Genomic DNA, 19,739 nt, shown 5'->3' with positions numbered 1-19,739 from the left:
TCATATTTCTGTTGTTTTCTTCAGGTGCCAATTAAAAAGCACCAAGGTGTTGTGAGGCTTGTTTTAAGTTTTCAATAAATGTTTTTGGCAGGAAAACACTAATTTTCACTATCCCTACTATACAGTACTACCATACCATAGTGTACACAAATATGTTTTTTGCTTAATTTGTGTAGCTTTATTTCCACGTCCCCTTGGTGAACTATTTATTAATCATATTGATAGAGACACGATAGATTTGGTATGGATATTTATATCTTCGAAAGTTTCTCTAGTATTAATTTATTCATAGGAGTTTGCAAGTGACCCTCAAGAAGGAATGAAAAAAGTGGAAGATGGAAAAGCTGTCGCATATGTGCTGATTCCTGTAAACTATACAGACAACTATTTTCAAAAGTAATATCGTTGGTAATGTGTTACTTTAATCTCATATTGGTACAGTGAAACAAAGTCACTGTATAATGACTTGGTTGGGCCATCATTACTTATTTCCCATCCCTAGATGCAGCATAAACTGATGCAGGCAGGAGATTATTATTAAAATGCACTTGACTGTTGCGATCTATAGGGCGGTTATGGGAGACCAGGAATATGCGTAACAATAAGTTGACTGTCTAAAAAGTCATAAAATAATCTCTATATTCTGGTCAAAAATCTCAATATTGAAGCTGATCAACTTTCACTGTGTGTCTCTTGTGTAATGTAATAATGTATGTGAATTAACTCACCAGTTTTTCAACTAAAAAACACGCAAAAGACAAGTTGGTCACACTACACAGGGGCTATCTGACTAATATTTTTTACATTAACTCAAACTTGCCTTATCTGGTTACATTTGTATAGACATATTATCTGTCACGGTGTGACTGTTGCTTCCATCTGACCTTGGGAGGGCAATAGAGTGATGACAGATGATGTTATGGGCTTGGCGCTTCCTTGTAAAGTCAACTACACATGAAATAAGTGTAGCTAGTTTTATGAATTGGTGCATGGAAAAAGTATAAAGTTATACTATCGAATAATGGTGAGATCACAGTGCAGAAGAAGAAGTATTTCAGCCCATGCATTGGTCTTTTCCTTGTGGTCTAGCAGAACTTTTGCGAAATCCTTGAAATGTTCAATTAGAATATTTGTATTTAACCACCCTAATTTAAACCACAAGTCCTGAATATAGTTTGGCCACCTCTGATTAATTCTTGGAAGAATTTAAGCCTTCCCTTGCTCCTTCCATTTTCATTGCTTAAAACACAATTACACTTGTGAGTTTTGTAGCTAGCATATAGTAAACGTTTTTCAATTGAGGATGATTTAGTATACACCAAGCAACTCCCCAAACCCACCTCTAGTTTCATCTTCATAAATGAATAGTGTTTATCTTCTTGTGTACTTTGTGATAAGGTACTCAGTTTTCCATAATGTAATCACATATAATACTTTGTTATCCATGCAGGACAGTTGATGTGTGCTTTAAGATGTTAAAGCTATTTCCTGTTGATATTACCGGTGAGGTCTCAACTGTGACTTGTGTATCCAATTGGATAGAGCTGGGACTCTTTGTGTGTTGTAATTAACAACAGGTTTCTATTCTAGATAACACCTTCTTGGACCAGCCATCAAAAGAAATTTATGTATAAATTTTTGCTTTAATGCAGCTTCTTGCTTAGTTGGTTTAATTAGTCCTCACATGCTGAGATAGTAAGCTTCAGTATGATTACGTATCTTTATAAATGGGCATCAATTTCTAATGATTGCTATGACATACGTACATAGACAAAGTGAATGTTTTTCATGATTTTTAGAGACCCACTCGCAGAATTTTATTCATTCACTTTCAAAGCTTACAATAGCCTAGTGTGTGAGTGTGGTACACATCCCAGCACCTTGTGATACTGTAGGTCTGTAACCAGTTTAATTATGTAGAGAACAATCCCTCAGTACAAGCTCTTGTAGAATAGAAACTCTCACAGAAACATACTACTATACGCACAGAAATTTTCATGGTATGTAATTTTCACAAATTTCACGATTGACAGACACAGCAACTGTGAAAATAAGATCCATGAAAATTTCACAGTGTGTAACATAATTAATGTTTTGCTTTGACAATGACCAGCACTTTTACCATCACTAATTGCACTCGTGGCTATAGGGATATATCCCCAGACGATGAATTTGTGAGAGCTATTCTAGAAATGCAAGACACCCTGGCCCATCATGGTAGCTAGTGCTTCAGAACATAAGAAATTTTTTAGTGGTATACTTGAGATTGCTTTCAGCTCTCTGTTAGCACAATCAACTGCGGCACATTGCTTGGCTTGGCTGGCTTAAAGTTATAAGTTATATCTCTGCAAGCTTGCAACTCTTCAACCATGAAAACCACAGGCGACTACTTGACCACCACCTTAAAATACTGAAATTTAAAATTTCTATTCCATCATTAATATAGAGATGCTTATAGACTCAACAGCCTTTTGTTGGCCACCACCTTTGATGTCACAACTCTTTCCCTTGGTTTTTTTATTGATGGCCATCCCCTTTTGATATACTTATGTAGATTGTTTACATTTCTGTAACCTGATATCTGCTCACACCCTTCTTGGACGTGGCCCTTGGGTTTGGGCTTAGGGAAATCCCTCATGGGCATGGTATAACGTATACTTAATTTAATATAATTATATTGTTATCTTTAGAAGAACAACTGGATAATGCTACAATCCAAGTGTCAATGGATGTTGTCAGTGAGTCATAAATTTGAATTGTCACGACACTTGTGAACATGCCCACATCTGTTTATAATTATTACCTTATGTACCAAATTTTACCAGTTATGTATTTGCTATAAATCATTCAGTACATGGTATCACCAGTATTCAGTATGTTATCAACAAAAGAAATCACCTGCTTAATTGTACATAGTAGAATTACTAACTTTAAAAAATGCACTCACAAAGTGATCAGAAACAATCCTAATGATTTCTTCTTTTCCTGTTGCTAATACTTAATAACAATATACTAACTAACTGATCTTTGAAACATTCATAAAAGTGACAAAACTGACTCATGTTTATCATGATACAATAAGTTAACATATATAAATCAACATGCAGCTATAAAATGTTTGTGCTTAAATCAGTGACATAATTCACTTTAAAAAACAGCAGTATATGTATAACATAGTAATCTCTAACCAATATCAAGACTCACGGTAGTGAGGCATGCAACCAAGAAAATACAAAGATTATTCCACGATTAAACATGCGAGGTGACTACTGTGCGTTATTTACGTGTACGGATGGTTTTGAAATTTTAGCCATGAATTACACAATTATTCTTGTTAGAGATGTGCCTAATTTAATTTTAATTTTAAATTTTAGTACGTATATGCCTCTAATATTTTTTATCACCTTTGTTTTCATAGTTTTCTTGTCACACCCTTATGTTAAGCATGGGAGATTTCGGCTTGTGTTACTTCTATCATAATTACTACTGAATAGTTGGCATTTATGGAATACTATTGACACAGCCACTACTTGACAGCCAGTGCTGGGGGTGGCGGTAAGGGAATTCCAGGAAAAATCCACCACTATCACTCTCTCCTCTACTCCGGGTCCATACCTGGATTTAAGGGAAACAATATGAAATTAACACAACCAATTATGTTGCGTACACATGTTGTGTGCATGTCTCGTGCTCGTGTACAACATATGCATGTGAGTGTGTAAAATAGTGCATGTGCACATGCGTACCAGTTAGTGATCTCTTTTAAAGTGTGGTTCCTTTACAAACAACCTGTGCTGTAAGTGGCAATTAAGCCACCAAGTGTATTTGGTTTTTACGAAAGACACCTTCCCCCAATAGCTAGCTAATGTCTGAATTGTACTGGACCTGTCAAGAAAACAAGTGGCAAGGGCGTGGGATTCTAAGGGGTTCAGGAACCCCCCCTGTAAAATTTAGACTTTCTGCAAGCAGGACCCTAACATGTTACACACCATTTAGTGTGGCATGACAAAATGAGTGAGTGATATAGTGTAATGACACAGCACAACAATTGATAAAACTTGCATTCATCTCTCAGGGAAGGATTTACAGAGGTAACATGAGCCCTCTTCAAAATTTGTTAAAAAGATTGATATACTCTAATAGAGCAGTCAGGTATATACTCTAATAGAGCAGTCAGGTATACTCTAATAGAACATGCATGTAAAATCCATATCTGTATGAAATTTTTCAAACATTCTAACATTAAATGCAAAACTGAGCATGACCTTATACTGCTGTAGCTTTGGTGTGCAGTGTATAAAGATATAGGACTCCAGAAATTTATCACTTGTCATGCAAAATGAATTCGTGCTATGCATATTTGTATAGTTATAATGTTTTGATTGTAAGCCATGATGTTTGTATCAGTGGATTTATGGTGAGATAACTATCACTTACAGATTACTATATGTGCACTTATGTGTACTTTTTGCATAAAATATAGCAATTTGCTGAGTTTTGATTCATTAAACTATTGAAAGTCTCTCGCCCCCCAGACTCCTGCTTCTGGTAACTCAATATTGCTGTTGGAACCCCCTTCAAGAATCCTGGCTACATCCCTGACACTTTAAATAAATATACCAGCCAACTTGTAATATTGACATCACACATCCCCACACTACTAAGAAATGAGAGGTCTGCCATAAGCAAAAAATAATCTACAAGATTTACGTGGAGATCTAATTTTTTAGATTTACAAATTATCTTTAATGGCCTATGAGATTTACTCCTCATTGCTGACCCCTTGCTAAGAAAGATATCTGTAAATAAGTGGACACTAAATAGAATGTACAAAATGTGGACACACTTCATGGAAAATCTGCACCTATCGTATAAACACCGAGACCATTTCAGTGAGCAAAAGATTTGAGGTCACAGCAAGCTATGGAGCATGATAGAGGTTTATAAGTTGTATGTGGGGCTTTAGAGATTTGTGAGAATGGCAGCAAATGTGAATAGCCAGTGCCAGCATGGCCCATTTACTGTATATTCCAGTAAATTTGTTTATAAAATTAAATAAAATTGGCATCTTTGCTGTAAAAAAGGGTGCGTCCAAGAAACTGCAAGTAACTGTAATAACTGCAACTAAAAGATCTGATATCTGGTGTGGCCAAGAAAGAATGTAAATGCCAAGATTGGAGAATTTTGCACTGACTGATGTTTTGTATTCAGTCTTGCTACTTTCTCAATCAATACCTTTAACAAGTCATTTGACCGCCATTTTTAGTTGCAGTTATTACAGTTACTTGTAGTTCTTTGGATGCACTCTTTTTTACAGCAAAGATGTTTTTGCATGGATTTACCACTACGAATTAAGACCAAATATTTGTGATTAGATTTACAAAAGGTGTCAGCTCATATGGAGTTGGCCAGACAGCAGCAATTGGTTGGATGCTTTCTGAGACTGTAATAAACAGTCTGAGTGGATATACTGTAGATAACCTCTACTGGCCTCATACTAAGCCTGGCAGCTTCACTTATCTTTCTTGCTTACTAAAGTTGCATACATAGGTTGCTCACTCACCATCCTTATTCTACCAGCTCTAGTGGTGCAGTGAAACACTAATTTCAAGTGGTATAGTGGTGTTCTTCCAATAGATACCTTTGTACAAAGTACTTTATCACGAATCCTGTCACATTTGTAATATTATTTTATTAATAATTTGCAATAAGATTTTTTTGTAAAGTTGCTATTACACTCTGATTGTATCACAAGTATCATGAATCATGATATTAGAAAATTTGTATCATTCATTATAGGGAGAATGTGTCTTGATAATCATTGTGATATTGTACATCACTATAGTCATTGGTAGACTTCACTGTACATGTGTTGTTTTTTTTCTTCCCAATATAGACCAAGAGATTTATTCCACTGTGAACTTAACCTTGACCAAGGCATATGAGGTACATACAGTGTAGTGTGTGCATTTGCTTAGGCTATGTGCAAACATGTGTGTATGTGTGTTGTAGTATTTCACGGAATGTGTCCTGTAGAAATACAACAGAAATTTGTTGAAACTTTGTGATACTTAGTCACTCTATTCACTACTGTACTATAACTAACAGCTAGCTAGAGGGACAGATGAGTAGATTGTGTATCGGTGGTGATTGAAATACACTGGACGACTAAACTATAATTATATAGTGAGAGGCTTGCATAAAATGATTTTTAAAAATGAATAACGGCTTTACTTTTGATGCTGAAAACCTGTAATATAAGTACAACTTTTAAACTAGAAGTACAGTATTGATATACCACACTATTCGCACACTTGGTCCATACGTAAAAAATCTCTACATATTCTATAAGAACTCCTGCCATGGTTACACACACACACACACACACACACACACACACACACATGCACACACACACGTACAAAGGCAAACGTTTGTACAGACAAACATAGACAAAATGTGTACACATTAACATTGTTTTAAAAACTTGTTTCTTATGTAGTCAGTAATGAAAATTGTTGGAAGGAACCTGAGTATCCCTGAGTATATCAGCCACCCACTGTTTAATGTAAGTGTATATACTATATGTTATTGTGGTTAGAACTAGGAAAAAGTAGGCAATAGAACTAGGTGCGGTGGAAGGGTGGTGTGTATAGCTAGGAAAACATTATATAGTCATGTCTATTTTGTATGTACACATACTAAATACATGGTAAGTGGTGATTGCACCCCGGGGGTGTGATACCACTTTAGTGTGGGCGTTCAAGGACACTGCTCGGGGTTAACTAGCATGTTGCCTGGAAAAAATAATGGGAAAATAATTTGTCATATCTTTGAAGTCCAACCAGTTCAAAGATATGACTCATTATATGGAGTGACATGCAGCTTTATATTTTTAGAGTTTTAGCAGGACTGAGGGGTAGTCGCAAAATTTTGACTAGTTGATTGTATTAACTATATTCTGTGATGAACAATCGCTAAATGATTTTTATATAATGACCACTGTTTTATACCATAGCAATAAACTCATGTGTGGCATTCAGGTTCCAATAAATGTCTGTCCTCTGCACCATGTGCCACTAGGGACCTGTGAGACCAGTGGTGACTTGATCTCCAGCAACATGCAGTCTATGGCGTCTATATAGAGACCACAGAATTACTTGACATGACACTTATAATTATGAGTGGATATTTCCCACTTTCCATGATCAGGTTTGGTTCTAAGTGCTGTCACACCTTTTTGATTTTCATCCTCCAAGATTCAATTATTGCAAATAAGCAAATTGGACTAAAGCAATCAACACGTGTTTTCAGAGTTTTGGATTTGGTTCATTGCTACAACTTGGTTATGCTCATATTATACCGCTTAGCATAGCCTTAACTTTTAGAACTATATAATTATTTTTATTGCAAATTGTAAGCAAAATTGAAATATTGTCAACATAAACTTTTCTTGTGTGGAGCATGTACATATATCAATTAAACACTCCAACCAATGTATACATATAGAATTTGAGCTGACTAAATGCACAATTGCACTTATTTTCTTTCTAATTTCCTGTAGATTTCCAAGTATGTTTACGGCAAAGAAAGCCTGAAATATTCTGATACTGTTTTCGCAGGTGCTGTAGGAGCGTAAGTACAGTGTAGTAGAACAATAACTTATCCATTTAATTGTGTGTCTGTTTGTTCTAGCATGTTTATTACTTTGTCTATCACTTTAACTGCAAGTCAGCTTATCACAGAACGCAAGGAAGGTGTCATAGACCGCACATGGGTAGCAGGTGTGTGTGCATGCATGTATGTGTGTTTGTGTGCATGTGTGTGTTTGATGCCGGTTAATTTTCCAAGTTTGATGCCCAGTTTTGCCTAGTTGCTATTGTTGCTGTTTCCTTGTGGAAGTAACTTTACTCACATTGCTCCAGTCTATACCCAGCTGTTTAAATGGGGACCTAGTGTCCTGGTGTCAACTGGGGAAGCAGCCTGTCTATCAGGTGTTTACTGGGGAAGCAAATGGCAACTGTCCATTTCTCACACGGTGGGTAAAAGTTCAGGTGGGATTTCGGGTTCCCACACCTTCACCTGTGGGACATGGTACAACCTCCTGCAAGTTACTAGTCCTGCCCCAGGAGGATGTCCCAGTGGGTAGACATGACTATACTAGCTTGGTAGCCAAAGGCTTTGATTTTGTGTGTGTATGTGCGTGTATGTGGTGTAGTGTATGTGCATGCATTCGTGTGTCTGTGTCAGTGGCGTATCTACACCCGGGCCTACCCGGGCCTGGGCCTACCCGGGCCTGGGCCTACCCGGGCCTGGGCCCTAGTTAATTTGAATCATGCCCAGGTAAATGCTATTCAACATCAATGTTGAATAACCATTTATAGCAATAATGATTGTAAAGAATAACTAGCACAACTTACGTAGCTCTAATCCATGTCAACTCAAGCCTTTCTTTCCAGAGGTAGTGCAGAGGAGAAAGGCGATCTTGCATTGGTTTCGATTGTGGTATTGCCAATGTAAGGCACTTAATAGAAGGAAGATCACATGACTACCAACTGCAGCATCGTGACAGAGACCAAATGAATGTGTGGTGAATAGTGCCAATTCAAGACGAAGATGTAGTCAAAATTCAGATGTGAACAGACAAAAGAAACTTTTGAGACATTTTGAGCTGTGGCTGTGTGAAACTTCAAAGTTTCCTCCAGCGTACTGTGTATGAAGAAGACGATAGTAGCTAGCGTTTGTATCAAGTAGGGTAATATTAGTTATCCTGCATGCAGTTAATGTAGGTATAGCACATAGATAGTGATGCACAACATATTTTAGACGCAATATTGATGTCCATATGAAGATGGGCATGTGTATGTGTGTTGCTTGGCTGAGTGGCGTTCCCACCCAGTGCCCAGGTAAAGTAAAATGTCTAGATACGCCACTGGTCTGTGTGCATGCTTGTGTCTGTGTCGCAGTCTTGGAATGTGTCTCGTCATACCATATAGTTATTCATTATTGTCCTATTTCACATCTGTAGTCTGTATGTACATTCAAGCTAAGGAATTTTAGAAGACTAGGCTGTTAATTGGTTTATTTAAGTGGTCTGCTTGTGCTGTATATAGTCTCATGACTTTTGTTCACGAAATATTGTGTACTGTTGTACAGCTTTTTCCTCATCATAGCTGGTCCAAGCTATTTTAACTGTGACTGTTTGTATTGTATGAGTCTATTGTAGTATTATTTTATGCATTAGAAAACTCAGCAGTTTAGACTAAAACAAAATATGTTTCTTGTCATATTACTGTCAGTAAACAATTTATCATTTTCTTTATTCTGTTATAGGAGTCAGTGCTATGGAAATCGTCTTTGCTCAAATCATAGCGTTCTTTATTTTGCTGATTTTTCAAATGACGCCATCATTTTTCACTGTACATTATGGTTTTGATGTAAGTTACTGTAAGGAACTGTAATTGTACTCTTGAAAAATTTGTGTGTGTTTTCTGGTATAAACCACCAAAGACAATCAACTTTAACCCAGGAGTAGGTATAAACAGTGGACCCGGGGACCAAGGACCCGGGACCTGAGGACCCATGAAGATCCAGATTTTTTTGGAGTTTTATACACTTCACAATATTCTATACTTGTACTAGATACCTGTGCAAGTAGTCTTGCATGGCCAATCCACTTTTTCCCCATCACGGTGTCTCACACGATGTTTATACCGATTAGAAATTATAAGCACCTCTGAAATAGTGTCTGAAGCTGACTGCATCGAGGACTGCATTTATAGGCCACTTGCCTGCTTCACAATGAGCATACTAGTCTATTATGTTGCCTAGCTACTAAAGTTTAGAAACATTGTGAAAATGCACCATTGTCTGGTTGTAGAGTTCCCAGGCTGAAACTTTCCAGCTACGAGGCTTAGTACTATATCCCTGGAATAATTTTTTGCACAATATTTCTAAACTTTAGTACTGTAGCTAGGCGACATAATAGACTAGTATGTTCATTGTGCAGCAGGCGAGTGGCTAATAAATGCTGTCAGCTTTAGATGCTTTTTCAGAGACACTTATTATTAATTTCTAATTGGTATAAAATCTATGGTATAAACATCGTGGTAGACACCATGACAAGGAAAAGTGGATTGGCCATGCAAGACTACTTGCAGAGGTACCTAGTACAAGTATAGAATATTATGAAGTATATAGAATTCCAAAAAAAACTTGGATCCTCGTGGGTCCCCTGGTCCTGGGTCCTTGGTCCCCGGGTCCACTGTTTATACCTACCCCTTTAACCCTGCTGTATTGGCTTATATGCTTTGTTGTAGTGAAGTACCTCTAAAGTGTACCTCTATCAAGATACAGTTGTGTGTCATGCTGCCCAAGAAGTGTGTGTGTCACACCATGGATAGAAAAAAGTAGGGAAACAAAGGAGGTCTCCTACACCTGCAGATAAACTAGTGGACATTTGATCCCTAATTCAGTCATGGGTATAGACTGAATTAGGGATTAAATGTCCACAATATATTGACAGGAAGAAAGAAAACACAATTTTCACATATACATAGTTTCATGATGCTGTATCCGAATGCAATGAATTTTACGGTGAAGTTGTGCCTGCCCAAGATATAATGCAAAACCAAACGTATGTAGCAATTGTGTGATCTAATTTCATGAATAAAAAAGACCATTAGTTATTATACCTACGTACCTGGCAAATTGCTTAGGGGAATGAGCTGAAAACTAGTATGCATTTGGACTAATCATCACAGAAAGGCTTTTCAGTGGTTTAGAAGAATTAAAAGTAGCTTCTGTGTTATCAAACAGCAGTAAGGATCACCTCAATCGCCAAAGTGCTGCCTCTAAAAACCACCCTAGAAACATCTTAAGGGGCAAAAAGTACCTTTATGGAAGAGTCTTAGTGTATCTAAAGTCGGATATAGTATTAAACCCATATATAAGCCCTAATATTGAATTTAAAAAGATTGCCCAAACTCAATTTTTGGTCTGCCTGCCTGCCTGCCTGCCTGCCTGCCTGCCTGCCTGCCTGCCTGCCTGCCTGCCTGCCTGCCTGCCTGCCTGCCTGCCTGCCTGCCTGCCTGCCTGCCTGCCTGCCTGCCTGCCTGCCTGCCTGCCTGCCTGCCTGCCTGCCTGCCTGCCTGCCTGCCAGCTGCAGCCTGACCACAGTAGCAAGGCTAGAGGCTAAACGCGCATCGTATGACCACCATTTTTGGCACAATAACAAACACACCAGTGGCATGTTCCTTTTGGGGTTCCGACAAGTGCGCCTTGTATTTCCTTTATCTTCAATCTGCTTGTAGTCTTCTTCTTCATGCTAGGAACCGTATCGAGGCATTAATTTTCTGTATCAACACTTACTTGCCACAAATTTATTTAAAGCTCTCATACTGATACATTACCGGTAGACAGTTGGTAGACACTGTACCTGCACAATAGGACCTTTACGAACTAGCATGATCGAGTGACACGTCTTTTTATGATCTAGTACAGCTGGACCAATAACGATCGAGGGACAAGCCTCTTAATGATCTAGCTGTACAATAGCAATTGATCATTAAATACACACTTCTTATTGGTAGCATGGTGAAAACAAGGCATGTCATGACCACGCCCCTTAAATATTGCGTATAGTCCAGTTGGCTGAGGCCCGCTCGAGATACTGTAATAAAGCAGTCACCCTAATACAACAGCAATTTTCAATATTCTACTAAAACAGTCACATGTAATATCATTTAGCTGTATAGAAAAACTAAACACACTAGTACATTAAAAAATTATCTAAAAATGAAGTAGGGATCCAAGTGATAAAAGGTAGTGAAACAAGAGATAAATGATGGTATTTCAACATAGCTCTGTGCGAAAATCCCTACTTTGGCATTGGACAAAGTATAATTGTTATAACATACCAATGTAGGGGTTTTCCCACAGAACTGTGTTGTAATACCATCATTCATCTCTTGTTTCACTACCTTTTATCGCTTGGATTTTTAGATTAATAATTTTTAATGTGCTAGTTACAGATACATAGTGTGAAAATCAAATATGAAGTTCACCCTGTAGAGAGTTCAGCTATGATACAAGTCACTCTTTAGAGAGTTCAACTACAAATAATTCACCTATTGTGAGTTCAACTACATTACAAGTCACACCATGGAGAGTTGTAGATCATTCAGCTATGAAACAAGTTACCCTATTTGAACTTTTGCTACATGATACTGTAATATTAGCACCATCGCTGGCTACCACCTTTGATTTCACAACCTTTTTCACCCTGGCCTTTTAATGACTGCATCCTTTTTTTACAGCTTGGCTGTTTTAGTATAGATTCTTAATTACTTGTATTTTACCACTATTTTACAATCCTATAAGCAGTGGAATTGTAACCACCAGGTTTTAGTAGCTGGTACAATCTTCCATCTGGCTTAATTAAATTGCCTGTCTATGTACGTAATACTATGTATATAGCTCTGTAATAAGATGATTTCAAATTGTCGTACCAAGCTGTAAGCAATTGTTCATTACTCAACCTCAATCTCAATTGTACTTGTGGCTTTAGCACTTGGTGTATTGCCATGTAATGATTTGTTATTCAAACATAACACATAAGTTCTTGCTACTTGTGAATTATATTTGGCTATACTGCACTGTATATCATCAGTATGCCTACACTTTTTTATTTTATAATTTGTCTCCTTTTAATAGGTCCCCAAAGAGGGAAGTATGGTTCTTGTCTTTGTGATATTTCTTATTGAAGGAATGGTAGGATTCGCATTTGGTAAGTAATGAATAAGTATATTGTGATAGGCTGGGAAAAACCCACCATGTATGCAAATTTAATTTCATTATAAAAACAACCACTTGAAATACACTGCACACGTAGGTAAAAGTATGTATGCTACAGTACATTTAATTGCTTTGGTATGCAGTGAAACAAGGCTCAAATCAGTAAAGCCTAAATGCCACTGGATTTGCACAGTAATCATGTCTTTGTTGTTGCTTCATGTTTGTACACTATTTAACGGAACATGAGTTTTGGGCACTTGTTTACGATGCAGTAGAAGTAAAGTTAACCATCATCATTTTATTGGAATGACTTGTGCATACGGAGGAACGTAGGGCAAGTACCACACCTTGATTGATTTGCCTGTTCACATTTATAGTGAACAGTCCCATCGTTGTAGCCTATTTCAATCATGATATGTGATTGATTCTTTATGTACCTGTAATTTTTTTGTTGTATAGTTGCTGTATAATTCTATTGTTTTACTGTTCCAACTGTCACATTCATAATTAATAACATAATCTTTCTTAGATTCGTGTTATTTCTCACCATTAATCATGGCTGATAGGTCATGTGCTTGATGACTAAACAGTTTCAAAGATTAAATAACACTCAGAAGGATATATAGCTTGAAATAAAAATGATCATAAACCATGTTATGTACAAAGCTACATTGAAGCAAACAGTGCAGACAATTTGTAGAATGAAACATATATGCAATTCTAGCTACATATTTGTGACCCAGTCTGGGAAAACCAGTCTTATTGCCTATTTAAAAGTATTGAGAAATGCCGGTTTTAAGCATTTGGTGTGTTGTAACTCGCCAATGGTTGAAGCTATGTGTACCAAATTTTCACACATTGTATACCAATTTCTTACCTTCCAGAGCATCCACTGTACAAGTAGCCAACAACTAAGTTTCCCGCCATTTTAGATAGTTTTTAAACTGAGGTTGACTGTATTAGGCAAGCTCCAAAAGGAGTGGGTGGAGGGGGCCCGGAGGGAGAGCAAAAGGTTGTTTAAAGAATTGAAGAGGAAGGCGTAGGGATGAATTAGGCCAAGTTCTGGGCCATTCATGTATCAAAACTGACTTAAATGAAAGGAAAGTTACAGCACAGTTTTTTATTCAACACCACACAGAGCTGTATAGCTACATACAGCCATCATAGGGCTGACCAGAGCTCCATTAAGGCCCCACATTGCACGTACGGATTGCCACTGGGCTTCGGAAAAGCAGTCAGTAAAAGCAGACCACTCAAGTCTAGCTGGTTTTGATTCTGAAATTCAATAGTTTATTCATGTAGCTTTTGTTCTTGGTGAAAAATCAAATCTGCTGACATGGCTGGTTTTCCCAGACTTAGTCACATTTATTAGCCAATGAAATTACGTGTATAATCATTGTAGTGTTTAATGTTGGAGATTTTCCAAAAATTACAGTACTGAGCAAAACAAAGCCAGCAAACGTTTGAATGTTACTGTTTTATTCGTGCATTTTAAATTGCATAGCTATTTGGAGTTGCACAATGTTAAAATGAATATTATATTTAAAGGTTTGGCGATATCTGCATATGTAAACTCAGAGTCATTTGCTCTAGAACTGGCTATTGCCCTCTTCTACCCAGTCCTACTCAGTGCTGGTATGTCAATAGTTTTTATAGTTATTTGTATAATGTCTTTGCCTTAATTCTGTTTCCATTCAAGGTTTATTGTGGCCACTACGGAGCTTGCCTGACTGGGTGAGATATACTTCTTATAGTTTTCCAATGGCTGTACCTACTGATGCAGTTAGATCAATTTTATTGAGAGGTAAAGATTTAGTAATATGTTGTACATATTCTGTAATATGTGTCTTTATCACATTTATTGTCATTATTGTGACTATTAAAACATTATGATTCTAATTTACAGGTTGGGGACTGGACCACTTATCAGTGTGGATGGGATTGATAATTCCATTTTCTTGGTTTCTTGTGTTTGTTGTTTTGACTGGAATTGGACTTCACCTGAAGAAGTAGATGAAATGAGCTACTGTACATGGAGACTGTAGAAACACCACTACAGTAGTTATTTATTAAAAATTATGAATTTAAAAATGAAGTGGGGCTCCAGCGATAAGAAGTAATGAAACAAGATATATGAATATATGAATGATGGTAGCAGTGTTTGTTGTTTTGGCTGGAATTGGGACGCTTCACCTGAGGAAGTAGATAAAATGAGCTACTGTACATGGAGACTATAAATAGTGATGGTAACTATTGGGGAAAACCCCTACATTGGCATGTTACCACCATCTGTTCAATGTCAACGTAAGGGATTTTCCTACTTAGCTACCATCATTCATATTTCTACAGGAACCCTACTTTATTTTTAAATTAGATTATTAACTTAGTTTATTAACTTGGTTATATCAGAGCTGTGATATACATGTGTGGCTGTTACTGCTTTATTAGAGTATCTTGATTGTGCTACTGAGCTATATACAGTAGATTAAAGGGGCATGGTTTCATACCAGCTGATTGCAATTAGATCAATAAGGAGCATGGTCACCAAGCCCTATTCATTGAGGGTGTGGCAATTGCAATGTGTTCTGATCGTTAAGAGGGCATGGTCCTAACCAATCATTTTATAAGTGCAACTATACACTTATCTACTCCCTCTTAATTATTTCAAATAGTTTTGTGGCATCTAGCTATGCATGCTCTTCTAAGGGAAGTGTTGATATGAGAACTTAATGCCTTGGTATGGTTTCCTTGCATGAATAAGAAGAGGACCACGTAATTGAAGATAAAAAGAATGGTGAAGCGTAGAAGGCGGACACCAGAAAGGACACATGCTTTGTTATTGTAATGTGAAATGATGGCAATAAAGTGGTCTATCGATTATCCGAACTCATTGGGCCCTGAGGATGTTCAGATAATCGAAAAGTTCAGATAATAGAATCCCATTCATTTATTACAGAGTCCTGTACAGATACTCTAATAGAACATACACTTTTAGACAAATACTCACCTCCATAGTTCGGATAATCAAAATTCAGATAATTGAGGGACCACTGTATGTTGCTTTGTTTGGCCTCTTGCAACTGTGGTCAGGCAGGCAGACCAAAAATAAAGTTTTGGCAACTTGTATAAATTTGATATCTGTATATATACCTGGAATTATTAGATTAAGGCTATTCTGGAAAAGTGATTTTCGTTATGTGTGATATTTCTACAATGGTTTTTAGAGGTACATGCATTATTTTCATCACTTAAGGAGGACCCTACTAAACGGTACTACTGTACTTTTTATCAAATATTTTATTTGTAAAGTGAATAGTCAGATAGTATCAACTGCATGTGTAGGTGTAAAATCGCTCACTAGTGTCTATCAAATATCACATATGAACCTAATATTTTTGTAGCTACATTCAATGTTTATTCATCAGTCTTGTAGTACATATTGTAAATTGCATGAATGTTTGACTTTCAAGAACTCTCTTCAATGTATAAAAATAAAAATTTGTTAACTGTGAAAATACACAAACATTTTATGCCATTTTAATGTGTATTGTACTTTGTATAGAAAGTTCGAAGTGCTAGAGTGTGCTGTACTAAGTGTATTCCATATAGTGTAAGGGCAGATATGTGACCCAGTCTGAGAAAACTGGTCTTATCGCCCATGCCAGCAGATTCGATTTTTCACCCAGGACACAAAGCTACATGAATAAACTATCTAATTCCACTATCAAAATCAGCTAGACTTGAGTGGTCTGGTTTTGCTGGCTGTTTTTCCCAAGCCCAGTGGCGATCCATACTTGCGGTGTGGGGCCTCAATGGAGCTCTGGTCAGCCTAATTTCCTTTCAGTTTAGCCAGTTTTGAGACCTGAATGGCCCAAAACTTGGCCTAATTCATCCCTACACCTTCCTTTTCAATTTTTGAACACCATCTTCCTGCCTCCCACCCCTTTTGCAGCTCGCCTGATACAGTCAACCTCGGTTTAAAAACTATCTAAAATGGTGGGAAACTTAGTTGTTGGCTACTTGCACAGTGGATGCTCTGGAAGGTAAGGAATTGGTGTAAAACATGTGAAAATTTGGCACACATAGCTTCAACCATTGGCAAACTACAACACACTCAATACTTAAAACCGTTGTTTCTCAATACTTTTAAATAGGCGATAAGACCGGTTTTTCCAGACTGGGTCACATATGTGAAAGATGCAGTACAGTTATGAAAAGAATGCTAACATATTCTAATAAAGTAACACCACTGACAGCATGGTTGATCATACTTGTGATGTGTATACCTCTTTCAGCCCTTGTCTTGCCTCTTGCTGTATTCTTGCCCTTTGTGTGCATTTTCGGTACATGCATGTAGCTAATGGCAGTTAGTATAAAGTCGATTGCACATGTATTTGAACATGTGCATGTGGTAAATATTCCATTCAGTTTTCTGATGGAACACAAATATCAACAGAATACTTGCTACCCTTTCTTTTGAGAAGTTAAATTTGTTAACACTGTTTGTGTGACTACACAACCTTTGTAGGCAGGCCAGATGTAGTCCACAATGCACAATGTGCAATCAGCTGTAAAAATTAAAGAGTGAGCCAGTGACCCAACTTTTTCAAATTTCACATACGTCACATTCTTCACAATTTTTTACCTGTATACTTTGTACTACCTTTGCAAGTCACACCATCTATAATCCAACACGGTCATACAATTTAAACACAATCACGTTGCCTTGCATGATGCCTAGCTACACCAATTAGAATTGAAATTATAAGTACCTCTGAACCACTCATGCTGCATTAGTCTGTTATGTCTAAATTTTATTCAAGATCAGATATTGTCAGTTACAACCCATTCTTTATAGTTCATGTAGCAGTCTTAATAGCGTTATATCAGTCTTACAGCATTTTAACATAGAAAATAGGACTGACTGAAACCAATGCTAGTACTCAAGTATTTGTTAAGGATTTGGTGCTCAGATAGTAATATTGGTACTTGAGTACTTAATCCAATTCACATGACATCAAGAAGTGATCATGACACCATGAAGGCTGTGAAGTTTGCATGATTTGTTATGTACATTGCCTGTAAGGAACATTTACATGCATGCATGGGTACTTTAAAATGAAGTGTGTATCATACTGTTATATACTGTAACTGCCCATGTATAATGTTCATAAAAGATGAAAGTTTATAGTGACTTAAGTTTGGCGAATCAGCATGTAAAGCAGGTTGGTGGATAAAAGTTTGGCAAATATGCTCACAGAAAATACCATACCAGTAGCTAAATTGGCAAATTTTCTCGATTTTCCAAATTTACCAATTATTAGTCCTGCCAAACTATCCTCATTTACAGTAAAATATTTAATAGTTATACCATGGCCACAAGGGATTTGCCTGATATATATGCCCGAGGGCGCGGGCATGTATATCAGGCAAATCCCGAGTGGCCATGGTATAAGTAATATATACCACTCTGGTATGCTCACCTAATAAGTGAAGGAAGACAAACCTGCATTAATCACCTTACTTTTATACAGAGGTTTGCAACCATCAATTGTGGGTTTAAATTGTGGGCACAAAAAAGAAATGATTGTGGGTTTCACTGGTTGTAGTGATACCATTTTAAACCAAATAACCACTTTGTGGATGAATAAAGTAGCCTAAGGTGCTAAAATAAACACTTAGACATAAAGGTTGTGAATGTTTGAGGCATCTTTTCATGCAGTTGAAGTGTACTCTAGAAAAACAATCCCCACATTGCAAAAATTATTATTTAGTGATGTCTTGTAACTGAACTATGCAATGCTGACTCACTCAATTCTTTTTGTTTCATAACAATGCCTCTAACTAAACCAACATGTTTAACTCAAACCCACAATGCAAAACTTTAAGCATCTCTATATAAATAATCAAAGGGAACTGATGCTTTGTAGCTGTCTCAGCATCAAAGGCAGTTGTGGTCAGGGCTATATCATGATATCACCCTAACCACAGGGCGATATCTAGATATCACCCTGTGGTCAGGGCAAACCCTGTGGTTTCCTTTGATCTGAGGTGTCAAAGTGGTATATACAGCTATATCACACATACCATTATTCAAAAGTAGTTAGTATTTGTGAGTACTGAATTGTTAATGTTATACAGAGAGTACTCACAATAGCCAGCAAAAGTCATGATAATTTCATCAATATAGGCTGGCTTTGCTGGCAATAATTTCATGTAAACATGCACATGATGGACAAATTTAAGAAGTATTGCCTATATAGTAACAGTGGCTAAAAGGCTACTTTTTCAACTGCATGTAGAGCAAAGTGTGGATGTTTGGTTGCTATTTAATGTATGATATAGACTCACGTTAACCATTAGTCCTCTCCATTATATGGTACGTTAGCAACTCTTATTTCACATGACTAATATTTGGTTATATATTTATGAACCTGGAAGTAGAATTCACAGACTAGAAATGCTTACCCACTATGGTGTAATAAGGTAGTTTGATCACACTGTTTTTTATTTCAGAAGAAGCTCAGGTCATGTATAATAGTTGTGACAGAGAACTCCCTCGAAGTTGATGTTTGTTGTCCCATGGCTAGTCTGGAATTCCTTAGGTTATAGACAGCTCTCCTACAAGACCTTCTTAATTGCTGCTTTTCAATTCCTTGCAAAATCTTATGCTAGATCATAACTACAGATTTGTAAGTTGGCATAATAATATACATATATTTCTGTATAATAGCTACCATGAACAACATCACTACAAACACTAGCCATTTAGAATAGATTGGCACAATAATTACTCTTCATTGATAATAGAAATTACTTGCACATTGTAATTTGGCATGCAACAGTATATTATACAAAGTTAATAAGAATCAAAATTACTGAAATATCCTTAACTGCTTGCAACAGCAGTTTAGGTTCAGGCTTCAGGCAGCTAGTAGACTAAT

At 37.0% G+C, this 19,739-nt stretch overlaps 1 protein-coding gene across 1 annotated transcript in view; it reads left to right on the top strand.

The window, feature by feature from the left end:
- LOC136265694 (ABC transporter G family member 20-like) overlaps positions 1–14,890 on the top strand; it is a 45,086-nt gene extending 30,196 nt beyond the window's left edge. Inside the window, exons 11-23 of the mRNA XM_066060587.1 lie at positions 177–241; positions 293–396; positions 1,451–1,503; positions 2,691–2,738; positions 5,897–5,946; positions 6,503–6,568; positions 7,565–7,635; positions 7,696–7,784; positions 9,334–9,437; positions 12,715–12,787; positions 14,344–14,430; positions 14,495–14,599; positions 14,702–14,890. Coding sequence (XP_065916659.1) covers positions 177–241; positions 293–396; positions 1,451–1,503; positions 2,691–2,738; positions 5,897–5,946; positions 6,503–6,568; positions 7,565–7,635; positions 7,696–7,784; positions 9,334–9,437; positions 12,715–12,787; positions 14,344–14,430; positions 14,495–14,599; positions 14,702–14,808 — 1,022 coding nt within the window. The 3' untranslated portion in view covers positions 14,809–14,890. The remainder of the gene's footprint in view (positions 1–176; positions 242–292; positions 397–1,450; positions 1,504–2,690; positions 2,739–5,896; positions 5,947–6,502; positions 6,569–7,564; positions 7,636–7,695; positions 7,785–9,333; positions 9,438–12,714; positions 12,788–14,343; positions 14,431–14,494; positions 14,600–14,701) is intronic.
- Positions 14,891–19,739: the final 4,849 nt, after the last annotated feature.

The sequence above is a fragment of the Dysidea avara genome, chromosome 9 (assembly GCF_963678975.1).
Source record: "Dysidea avara chromosome 9, odDysAvar1.4, whole genome shotgun sequence".
Taxonomy (NCBI): Eukaryota; Metazoa; Porifera; class Demospongiae; order Dictyoceratida; family Dysideidae; genus Dysidea; species Dysidea avara.
This window is presented reverse-complemented; position numbering and strand designations above follow the sequence as displayed.